This window comes from Coregonus clupeaformis, unplaced genomic scaffold (assembly GCF_020615455.1).
Source record: "Coregonus clupeaformis isolate EN_2021a unplaced genomic scaffold, ASM2061545v1 scaf0595, whole genome shotgun sequence".
Taxonomy (NCBI): domain Eukaryota; kingdom Metazoa; phylum Chordata; class Actinopteri; order Salmoniformes; family Salmonidae; genus Coregonus; species Coregonus clupeaformis.
The window spans coordinates 153239-165646 of NW_025534050.1; the positions used below are offsets into that span (position 1 = coordinate 153239).

General features: G+C 41.5%; 1 protein-coding gene across 2 annotated transcripts in view; it reads left to right on the top strand.

Moving 5' to 3' along the window:
• The window catches only part of LOC121551519 (gastrula zinc finger protein XlCGF57.1), a 42434-nt gene extending 33457 nt beyond the window's left edge, over positions 1–8977 (top strand). For both annotated transcript variants that reach the window (XM_045216070.1, XM_041864219.2), the window contains exons 2-3: positions 4744–4927; positions 6950–8977. In XM_045216070.1, coding sequence (XP_045072005.1) covers positions 4744–4927; positions 6950–8448 — 1683 coding nt within the window. In that variant the 3' untranslated portion in view covers positions 8449–8977. The remainder of the gene's footprint in view (positions 1–4743; positions 4928–6949) is intronic.
• The last annotated feature ends 3431 nt before the right edge of the window (positions 8978–12408 follow it).

Consider the following 12408-nt stretch of genomic DNA (forward strand, 5'->3'; position numbering starts at 1 on the left):
ACGTTTCAGGTAGCCTTCCAAAAGCTTCCCACAATAAGTTGGGGGAATTTTGGAGCAGTGGCTTCTTCCTTGCTGAGCGGCCTTTCAGGTTATGTCGATATAGGACATGTTTTACTGTGGATATAGATACTTTTGTACCTGTTTCCTCCAGCATCTTCACAAGGTCCTTTGCTGTTGTTCTGGGATTGATTTGCACTTTTCGACCAAAGTACGTTCATCTCTAGGAGACAGAACGCGTCTCCTTCCTGAGCGGTATGATGGCTGCGTTGTCCCATGGTGTTTATTCTTGCGTACTATTGCTTGTAGAGATGAACGTTGCACCTTCAGGCGTTTGGAAATTGCTCCCAAGGATGAACCAGACTTGTGGAGGTGTACAATGTTTTTTTCTGATTTCTAGGCTGATTTCTTTTCATTTTCCCATGATGTCAAGCAAAGAGGCACTGAGTTTGAAGGTAGGCATTGAAATACATCCACAGGTACACCTCCAATTGACTCAAATGATGTCAATTAGCCTATCAGACGCTTCTAAAGCCACAATATCATTTTCTGGAATTTTCCAAGCTGTTTAACGGCACTGTCAACTTAGTGTATGTAAACTTCTGACCCACTGGAATCGTGATACAGTGAATTATAAGTGAAGTAATCTGTCTGTAAACAATTGTTGGAAAAATGTACTTGTCATGCACAAAGTAGATGTCCTAACTGACTTACCAAACTATAGTTTGTTAACAAGAACTCTGTGGAGTGGTTGAAAAATATATTTTAATTACTCCAACCTAAGTGTATGTAAACTTCCGACTTCAACTGTATATTTCACTGTCAGACAGGACACAACTCAAACTGTATCTGAGAAAACAAATACACATGTAGGAACAAATGCATGTTGGCTAGCATCAGGACAAACTCACCAATTTAAGTATGTGCCTTCTCCTGTCTGCTTGACATTTTAATCCAAATCTGTTTAGATCAACAGTGCCAAACTAACAATTCTGCCAATTGACCGGCTTGATTGTTTTTACAGCTTTGATCTGGATGCTGGACTAGCCCATATTTTGGATATTTGTTAAATATTTTATCTCAATGACATGTTTTGCTAAAACAATGGTTTAAGGAAATACAGGCAGACACCACATTACACAAGACAAAACCGCTCGGTCAGTTAATTATGACGGTCTTGTAAGGATAAAAGCAAAGCTTGCTTTCATATACACTGAACAAAAATATAAACGCAATAATTCTGCCAATTGACCGGCTTGATTCTGGCAATTGACCGGCTTGATTGTTTTTACAGCTTTGATCTGGATGCTGTACTAGCCCATACAGCGGGGGGGAAAAAGTATTTTGTCAGCCACCAATTGTGCAAGTTCTCACACTTAAAAAGATGAGAGGCCTGTAATTTTCATCATAGGTACACGTCAACTATGACAGACAAATTGAGGATAAAAAATCCAGAAAATCACATTGTAGGATTTTTAATGAATTTATTTGCAAATTATGGTGGAAAATAAGTATTTGGTCACCTACAAACAAGCAAGATTTCTGGCTCTCACAGACCTGTAACTTCTTCTTTAAGAGGCTCCTCTGTCCTCCACTCGTTACCTGTATTAATGGCACCTGTTTGAACTTGTTATGAGTATAAAAGACACCTGTCCACAACTTCAAACAGTCACACTCCAAACTCCACTATGGCCAAGACCAAAGAGCTGTCAAAGGACACCAGAAACAAAATTGTAGACCTGCACCAGGCTGGGAAGACTGAATCTGCAATAGGTAAGCAGCTTGGTTTGAAGAAATCAACTGTGGGAGCAATTATTAGGAAATGGAAGACATACAAGACCACTGATAATCTCCCTTGATCTGGGGCTCCACGCAAGATCTCACCCCTTGGGGTCAAAATGATCACAAGAACGGTGAGCAAAAATCCCAGAACCACACTGGGGGACCTAGTGAATGACCTGCAGAGAGCTGGGACCAAAGTAACAAAGCCTACCATCAGTAACACACTACGCCGCCAGGGACTCAAATCCTGCAGTGCCAGATGTGTCCCCCTGCTTAAGCCAGTACATGTCCAGGCCCGTCTGAAGTTTGCTAGAGTCCATTTGGATGATCCAGAAGAGGATTGGGAGAATGTCATATGGTCAGATGAAACCAAAATATAACTTTTTGGTAAAAGCTCAACTCGTCGTGTTTGGAGGACAAAGCATGCTGAGTTGCTTCCAAAGAACACCATACCTACTGTGAAGCATGGGGGTGGAAACATCATGCTTTGGGGCTGTTTTTCTGCAAAGGGACCAGGATGATGGGGCCATGTATCGTGAGATTTTGTGTGAAAACCTCCTTCCATCAGCAAGGGCATTGAAGATGAAACGTGGCTGGGTCTTTCAGCATGACAATTATCCCAAACACACCGCCCGGGCAACGAAGAAGTGGGTTCGTAAGAAGCATTTCAAGGTCCTGGAGTGGCCTAGCCAGTCTCCAGATCTCAACCCCATAGAAAATCTTTGGAGGGAGTGTAAAGTTTGTCTCTCATAGTTGACGTGTACCTATGATGAAAATTACAGGCCTCTCATCTTTTTAAGTGGGAGAACTTGACCAATCGGTGGCTGACTAAATACTTTTTTCCCCACTGTATTTTGGATATTTGTTAAATATTTTATCTCAATGACATGTATTGCTAAAACAATTGTTGCGTTTTTATATTTTTGTTCAGTATAATTTTAAATAAAAGCTTGAAAAGGTAGTGGAATGGGATTAGTGTGGTGTGTGTGTGTGTGAAGGATCATTGTATGCATTAAAAATCCCAGTGTAGGAGCACCTCCTCTAAGAGTCGGAATTGGGCTTTTTGAGAATGCTTGACTCATAAGCAACCTGCATAAACATTGTTTAAAGTACAATAGACCAACATAGCTACTGTAGGAGCATGGGTGGAGTAGGGATTGTGGTGCTCATGGGAATGTCCTTTTTCAGATTCAGACCAATGCCTACTTTTCACTTAAAACAGTTTTACTATAAAATAGATTTCTTGACACTGATAAGGGCACAGGAATATGTGTCTACTAAATTGCATAGCGACTGTAAAATATGCTACATTAAAGGCTGACTCAGCTAAATGACGCCACAAGTAGCACTGCAGATATTGCAATGAGCGAGATGCAAGACTTCGCTCTCACTCAGCCACACACAGTATATGCACATATGAAAGGGTACGCTTCACGCTGTTCCAGGATGCTAGCCATGGGATCAAAACAGTGGAGAAGTTTAGCCTCGCACTTCAACGTTCTTTGTTATTGCGGAAATTCTTCTTGGATAGGCCTACCTCAAATCCCGGCAGTGTGTTAACTTAATTTAAAATATTTAACTTAATAAATAACTTAGTATGTGAAGACCCTGGTCTTACCCCAACCAGCAGTGCAGCCACCAGTCCCAGGGGGGCCCTCAAGGAGGTATCGTGACAGACAGTTGTAGGGTACATTGCTTTATAAAATAAGCAACAACCGCCTAGACCAATTCCAGGGTTGAATTTAATCATCTCAATTTTGCCGTATTTTAAAGTGTTAAATAATGTTATGGTGTTAAATAATGTTTTATAGTGTTCAATAATGGTAGGCCTACATCAAAGTTTGTTTTTTTATCTGCAGGAACAGTTGCACCAATGGCCCTCACACTAGCTCCACTTCTGCCTAGATACTATGTTAAGGAATCCCTCATTATCTTTCCTTCCTCCCAAAATGTGCACTTTCTCTTCACTGGTTTGAAAGGAAATGATTGGTATAAAACATATGGTGGATACTCCCACTAGCCCATGACTTTTCAATTAGTTGCGATTTTCACAAGTATGTGTTACATTTTCAGAACTTTAAGCACAAAAATAGGTTTCAAAACTCTTAGGCCATTTTCAATTGATTACTTTTGAAAATATTTTCCTGACATTTGTTAACAATACATTTAACTATAATTTCATCAAACTGCTAAAAACTGAACTACGAAGACAACATTGTATAGTGTCTACTTTACGTACAGTTTGAAAACTGTATGAATTGACATTAATTTAATTTAGGTTGGAAGGTAAAACCAAATAATATATGGATTTGGCTGTAAAAACTACATTATCCTTCTTCAGCCAGTGTGCTTCTATACAGTAGGGCATCGTGGGTCACTGTGCTACCATTTGAAATTATTGTGTAGTGTACAATGCACTGCTGAAATACTTGGGTGGTAAATTACAGTTTATTCCACTCATTATCTGAATAATGTTACACTGTGAGCTGATTTTAGATGATGATGTTACAGTAACAAGTCACATAGAAAAGTTGAAATTGAGTAATGGGGCAGAAATTGCACAAAGCTACACCAATACCTTTTTACTGTAGGCTTCTGCTACATGCCACAATACCCCTATATCTGATGGTTTCTTCTATTCATGTAATGTATAAGGATACTGAAATTATAAGACTGAAATTTTTCTCAACATGCTCCAATAGTGGGATAATGAGTAGCAGTAGTTCAGGTGTTTAGGTTTTTCCTCACTGGTTATTTGAACAAATCACGATTTCGCAGGTGTTAGCATCTTTCAAAAAGTGATTTGAAAAAAGCTGTACATTTGTGGAAAGTAGTGAACGATTGTACACTTCAGGAGAAAGGAGATATTTTAAGGATGCACCCAATCAATCAGAGATTTAGAATACAGTAATTAAATGATTGTTTTAATAATATTCTATGTACAATACTTCCTGTGGTCACCAGGACAGAGCTAGCCCATCCCCCTCCACCCTGCTGGAGTCCCCTGGTCACAACTCTCCTGGTAGAGCCTTACTGCTGGGTCTGAAGAGGGTGTCTGTGTGGCTGGTCGACTGCAGGAAAACACCAGGGCAGAGTGGAACTGTAAGAGAAGGACACGAGGAGGGTGATGGAGATTTGATTTCATCAAGTAAGAACAATGGGGTGTGTGGATTAGACTACAATCTGCTTCTGCAACTTCTGTTAATTGATTTTATAAACAGTAAAACACTCAATGGCCAGTTAATTGTCGATCCAATTTTGTGAATGGAGGGTGGGGGGGTGTACCTAATCAACTGGCCACTGAGTGTACAGTGAGGGAAAAAAGTATTTGATCCCCTGCTGATTTTGTACTTTTGCCCACTGACAAAGACATGATCAGTCTATAATTTTAATGGTAGGTTTATTTGAACAGTGAGAGAAAGAATAACAACAACAAAAAATTTCAGAAAAACGCATGTCAAAAATGTTATAAATTGATCTGCATTTTAATGAGGGAAATAAGTATTTGACCCCTCTGCAAGACATGACTTACTTGGTGGCAACACCCTTGTTGGCAATCACAGAGGTCAGACGTTTCTTGTAGTTTTCCACCAGGTTTGCACACATCTCAGGAGGGATTTTGTTCCACTCCTCTTTCCAGATCTTCTCCAAGTCATTAAGGTTTCGAGGCTGATGTTTGGCAACTTGAACCTTCAGCTCCCTCCACAGATTTTCTATGGGATTAAGGTCTGGAGACTGGCTAGGCCACTCCAGGACCTCAATGTGCTTCTTCTTGAGCCACTCCTTTGTTGCCTTGGCCGTGTGTTTTGGGTCATTGTCATGCTGGAATACCCATCCACAACCCATTTTCAATGCCCTGGCTGAAGGAAGGAGGTTCTCACCCAAGATTTGATGATACATGGCCCTGTCAATCGTCCCTTTGATGCGTTGAAGTTGTCCTATCCCCTTAGCAGAATAACACCCCCAAACCATAATGTTTCCACCTTCATGTTTGACGGTGGGGATGGTGTTCTTGGGGTCATGGGCAGCATTCCTCCTCCTCCAAACACGGCGAGTTGAGTTGATGCCAAAGAGCTCGATTTTGGTCTCATCTGACCACAACACTTTCACCCAGTTCTCCTCTGAATCATTCAGATGTTCATTGGCAAACATCAGACGGCCCTGTATATGTGCTTTCTTGAGCAGGGGGACCTTGCGGGTGCTGCAGGATTTCAGTCCTTCACGGCGTAGTGTGTTACCAATTGTTTTCTTGTTGACTATGGTCCCAGCTGCCTTGAGATCATTGACAAGATCCTCCTGTGTAGTTCTGGGCTGAATCCTCCCCGTTCTCATGATCATTGCAACTCCACGAGGTGAGATCTTGCATGGAGCCCCAGGCCGAGGGAGATTGACAGTTATTTTGTGTTTCTTCCATTTGCGAATAATCGCACCAACTGTTGTCACCTTCTCATCGAGCTGCTTGGCGACAGTCTTGTAGCCCATTCCAGCCTTGTGTAGGTCTACAATCTTGTCCCTGACATTCTTGGAGAGCTCTTTGGTCTTGGACATGGTGGAGAGTTTGGAATCTGATTGATTGCTTCTGTGGACAGGTGTCTTTTATACAGGTAACAAACAGATTAGGAGCACTCCTTTTAAGAGTGTGCTCCTAATCTCAGTTCGTTACCTGTATAAAAGACACCTGGGAGCCAAAAAAATTTCTGATTGAGAGGGGGTCAAATACTTATTTCCCTCATTAAAATGCAAATCAATTTATAACATTTTTGACATGTGTTTTTCTGGATTTTTTTGTTGTTATTCTGTCTCTCACTGTTCAAATAAACCTACCATTAAAATTATAGACTGATCATTTCTTTGTCAGTGGACAAACGAACAAAATCAGCAGGGGATCAAATACTTTTTTCCCTCACTGTATATTGATGATAAGGGCGGCAGGTAATCTAGTGGTTAAGAGCGTTGGGCCACAAATTGAAAGGTTGCTGGTTTGGATCTCTGAGCCGTCTAGGTGGAAAATCTGTCTGTGCCCTTGAGCAAGGTACTTAACCCTAAATGCTCCTTTAAGTCGCTCTGGATAAAAGTGTCTGCTAAATAACACATTTATGAACATTGTTATAGTATTTGTTTATGGACCCATATTTCCAAAACCTAGTTATTCAATGTCTTTTTTTCACAGGGGACACCCCAAACCGTCGTTCTCTCAGTGGGAGGGGCTTATCATCTGGGGCGCCTCAACCACATCATGTTGCTGACCAGACAGAGAAAAGTCTCTCCAGATCCGAACATCTCAAGAAACACCAGCAGAGACATACAAGGAAGAAACCTAACCACTGGTCTTCTGACTGTGGGAAGAGTTTCAGAAGCCGGATTGGAGTCATAATTCAACAGCGGATTAACAACGGAGAGAAACCGTACTGCTGCTCTCATTGTGGGAAGAGTTTCACTGCCTCTCAAACCTTAAAATGCCATCAGAGAATTCATACAGGGGAGAGGCCTTACCCCTGCGTTGATTGTGGGAAATGGTTTGCTTTTTTGAGAGCTCTAAACATACACAAGCTGACACACACTGGAGAGAAACCTTATAGCTGTGATCAGTGTGGGAAGAGCTTTGCTCAATCAGGCCAGCTGACTATACACCAGCGCATACACACAGGAGAGAAGCCTTATAGCTGTGATCAGTGTGGGAAGAGCTTCAGTCAATCAGGGAGCCTGAATTCACACCAGCGAATACACACTGGAGAGAAATCTTATAGCTGTGATCAGTGTGGGAAGAGCTTTTCTCGATCAATACATCTGACTATACACCAGCGCATACACACAGGAGAGAAGCCTTATAGCTGTGATCAGTGTGGGAAGAGCTTCAGTCAATCAGGGAGCCTGAATTCACACCAGCGAATACACACTGGAGAGAAGCCTTATAGCTGTGGTCAGTGTGGAAAGAGCTTTGCTTTCTCAGGAGAGCTGACTAGACACCTGCGATCACACACAGGAGAGAAGCCTTATAGCTGTGGTCAGTGTGGAAAGAGCTTTGCTTTCTCAGAAGAGCTGACTAGACACCTGCGAACACACACAGGAGAGAAGCCTTATAGCTGTGATCAGTGTGGAAAGAGCTTTGCTTGCTGTGCACAGCTGACTAGACACCTGCGAACACACACTGGAGAGAAGCCTTATAGCTGTGGTCAGTGTGGGAAGAGCTTCAGTCATTTATGGAATCTGAATTCACACCAGCGAACACACACTGGAGAGAAGCCTTATAGCTGTGATCAGTGTGGGAAGAGCTTCAGGCAATTAGGGAATCTGAATTCACACCTGCAAACACACACTGGAGTGAAGCCTTATAGCTGTGATCAGTGTGGGAAGAGCTTCAGTCATTCAGGGAGTCTGAATTCACACCAGCGAACACATACAGGAGAGAAACCTTATAGCTGTGATCAGTGTGGGAAGAGCTTTGCTTGCTCTGCACAGCTGACTAGACACCTGCGAACACACACTGGAGAGAAGCCTTATTGCTGTGATCAGTGTGGGAAGAGCTTCAGTCAATTAGGGAATCTGAATTCACACCAGCGAACACACACTGGAGTGAAGCCTTATAGCTGTGATCAGTGTGGGAAGAGCTTCAGTCATTCAGGGAATCTGAATTCACACCAGCGAACACACACTGGAGAGAAGCCTTAGACTGAATTCACACCCGCGAACACATACTAGAGAGAACCCTTAGTTAGGTATATGTGGGAAGAGCTTTGTTCATTTAGGGCCAATGAGAAAACACCAAAAATCACAAAAATGACGTATTTCATCTCCTTCCAATCCGGTTCCAGATCCCTAAATAAAGGATCAATAGAAAACATCTAGTGAACAGTCATATCCATCTCCCATTCTTAAATCAGGTTACTTATTCTGATCACCATGGTAACCTCTGTGGAGCATAATATGCAGCTCTGATCTAGGATCAGGTCTCCCCTGTGTCTATGTAATATCACTCATTGGGATCTAAATGGATAAATGCTATCATAGAAAATGTCATAGTGAACCTGTGTGTGTTGGGGGGATGTTGATAATTGTATCTTCTTTCATATACTCATGATACCATTATTATTAAATGTCATTATGTAGAATAATGTTTCAACAATAGGTGTATATTCATGTATTCAATTGATCAATAAATTCAATCCATTATCTTCTAAACAAGAAGTTATCACTTTAATTTGATATTTTTATAATCATTATCTAAATTGATTAAAATGCTCCTAAAACTAATCAATGATACATTGGATCATAATATCTATGAGGTCAAGGCAAGAACTATGAATACTGTGTCTTGTAACAACGGTTAATGTAATAACTTTTAGATTTGTAATGGAAAAAAACTGGTAAATGTAATATCTTGTCAGGTAATATAAAATGTTGAATTGTCATAGTAATAACTTTTCCATTTAATGTAATAAGTTACATTATCAGGTGAGTAACCTTTTTTTGGATGAATAACAATGACTTCAACCGATCATGTAATATCACCTAAACCAATTTTTTATGTATTACTTCACTAATGTTAATGCACATACCACACTCCACCAATTGCAAACCCACACACACAAACCTATGCACTTGTACTCACACACAAACACACACTCTAATCATCAAATTGTATTGCTTGCATACACATACAGTACCAGTCAAAAGTTAGGACACATCTACTCATTCCAGGGTTTTTCTTAATTTTTTATCTTTTATATATTGTAGAATAATAGTGAAGACAAACTATGAAATAACACATATTGAATCATGTAGTAACCAAAAATGTGTTAAACAAATCAAAATATATTTTATATTTGAGGTTCTTCAAAGTAGCCACCCTTTGCCTTGATGACAGCTTTGCACACGTGGCATTCTCTCAACCAGCTTCACCTGGAATGCTTTTCCAACAGTCTTGAAGTAGTTCCCACATATGCTGAGCACTTGTTGGCTGCTTTTCCTTCACTCTGCGGTCCGACTCATCCCAAACCATCTCAATTGGTTTGAGGTCGGGTGATTGTGGAGGCCAGGTCATCTGATGCAGCACTCCATCTCTCTCCTTCTTGGTCAAATAGCCCTTACACAGCCTGGAGGTGTGTTTTGGGTCATTGTCCTGTTGAAAAACAAATTATAGTTTTGATGTCTTCACTATTATTCTACAATGTAGAAAATAGCACAAATAAAGAAATCCCCTTGAATGAGCAGGTGTGTCCAAACTTTTGATTGGTACTGTATTTAGCAGACGTTATTGCGGGTGTAGAAATGCTTGTGCTCCTAGCTCCAACAGTGCAGTAATATCTAACAATACACAACAATACAAACACATCTAAAATATACACACCTGTACAATCATACACACACACACACACACATTGATAAAACATTTACTGAATTAATCTGTAGACCTTATAGTCAACGAGCTAGGGGGCTCACTTAGGGTGAAAATGTCCCTTAGTTATTATTTTTAAAGATCTATGTCCATAGAGGGTAAAATGTGTTCTATCATTGCAGCAATGGTAGCTTTCTGTGTGTTATCACTATTTCTATCTATCCCTCCATCCCATTCAGTTTTCCCATAGGGGTTTTACCCTATGACAATGTCAGCATACATAATTTATGTCATAAAAAAAGCATATAAATCACATTAAGGCTTCATAATTCATAAAGGTCATATTAACCAACTGCTATTATTTCATAGAACAAAAGGTATAAGATCTCCTATGCTAACCTTATTTTCTGCGCTTATTCCAAAACCCACATTTTTCCCCATTAATTTTGTCCCATAGGGATGGCTGAACGAGCCAAAGGTAACTCATTTCTGAGTTTTAAGACTGTCGAGCTTGTATAGCTCGATATTGACATGATTGGTTGACGGTAAGTGGGGGTGGTACTTCCTGTATAAACACAAACTACCTTCCTTGACTACCTCCTATACAATGAAGCCAACAAGCTATTGGCCAATAGCTTTAACATCACATGTATGTAAGATTATGGAACATATGATTACGGAGAGGGTAACTTACTTCCTGTAAAGCAGAGTATATAGTATAGCCACATCAGAGTGGGTTCAGGAAGGGTACGGGAACTATGGATCCAGTGCTCTGCTGAGAAGCAGAGGTCATGAAGGCTCAGGTGAACAAGGAGACTGTTGTAGCTGTCTTTTTTCATGTGGAGAAGTCGTATGATATGATGTGGAAGGAGGGGTTGTTAATCAAGCTTGATATTATGGGGGTAGGAGGAAGAACGTACAACTGGATAAAGGATTTCCTGTTTGGAAGGTCTATCAGGTGAGGGTGGGGAAGTCTTTATCAGGCAGCTACTTGGTGGATAACGGTACACCACATGAGAGTGTGATTAGTCCTCTGTTGTTCTCAATCATGATCAATGATGTTTACTCTCAGGTACAGCCAGATATAGGGAGGTCGTTATTTGCAGATGATGAGGCCTTATGGAAGAGGGGAAGAAATGTGCCATACATAGTCAGGAAGGTACAGCAAGCAATTGATGAGGTAGAGCGGTGGGCATTAATGTGGGGATTCAGATTCTCTGTAGAGAGAACTCAAACAGGGTTCTTTACCAGGAGGAAGGTGGGAGATGAGGTATGCTTGAGGTTATATGGAAGAAACTTGGAGAGGGTGGGGGCCTTCAGGTTCCTTGGGGTATACTTTGACACTAGACTGACCTGGGCAGAACACATTGAGAGAGTGGTGGGAAAGTGTAAGAAGGTGCTAAATGGGATGCGCTGTCTGACGCGGAAGCAGTGGGGGGCTGGGCATTCCTCATTGAAGACCATGTATGTAGCATTGATCCGATCTGTATTAGACTATGGCAGTATAGCATTTGGTTCGGCAGCCTGGACCTCACTGGAAAGAATAGATGCCATACAGGGGCAAGGACTCAGAATATGCAGTGGGGCGTTTCGGACGTCCCCAGTGGCTGCATTACAGGTAGAGATGGGGGATATGCCATTGCAGATTAGGAGACAGCAGCTGGCAATGAATTATTGGGTCAACCTACAAGGACATGGGGTGTCTCATCCTTCGAAAGGGATTTTACAGGCATGCTGGGAACAATAGCAAAGACAGAACACAAGCTTTGGGGGGGGGGAGGGAATGGGACTGTGTGGAAGGGAGTTTAGTCCAATGGTAGTTATTCCTGTAAATCCACCATGGCTACTCCCGCCTCCAGTGGTTGATCTAGAAGTGTTGGAGAGACTACAGGAAGATACGGAGGGTGTTGATCCATCTGATTTCTTTAAGAGACGTCTGGAAACTATGTATCAGGATTTTGTAGCCATTTACACAGATGGTTCAAAAGATCCAAGGACAGGATGTACTGGGTCAGCATTTGTAGTGCAGGAATGTGGGGTGGAAGTCAGGAAACGTATTACAGATCATCTGGCTGTATATACGGCAGAGCTGATGGCCATACTGTTGGCCTTGCATTGGGTGGAGGAAGACAAACAAGACAGAGTAGTTATTTGCTCTGATTCATGTGCAGTGGTAATGAGTCTCCAGTCATTTAGCTCACGTAGCAGACAAGACCTGCTTTATGAGGGGCTACAAACCCATGGCACGATTAAACAGATGGGTATACAGATACGATTTTTCTTGGGTCCCAGCC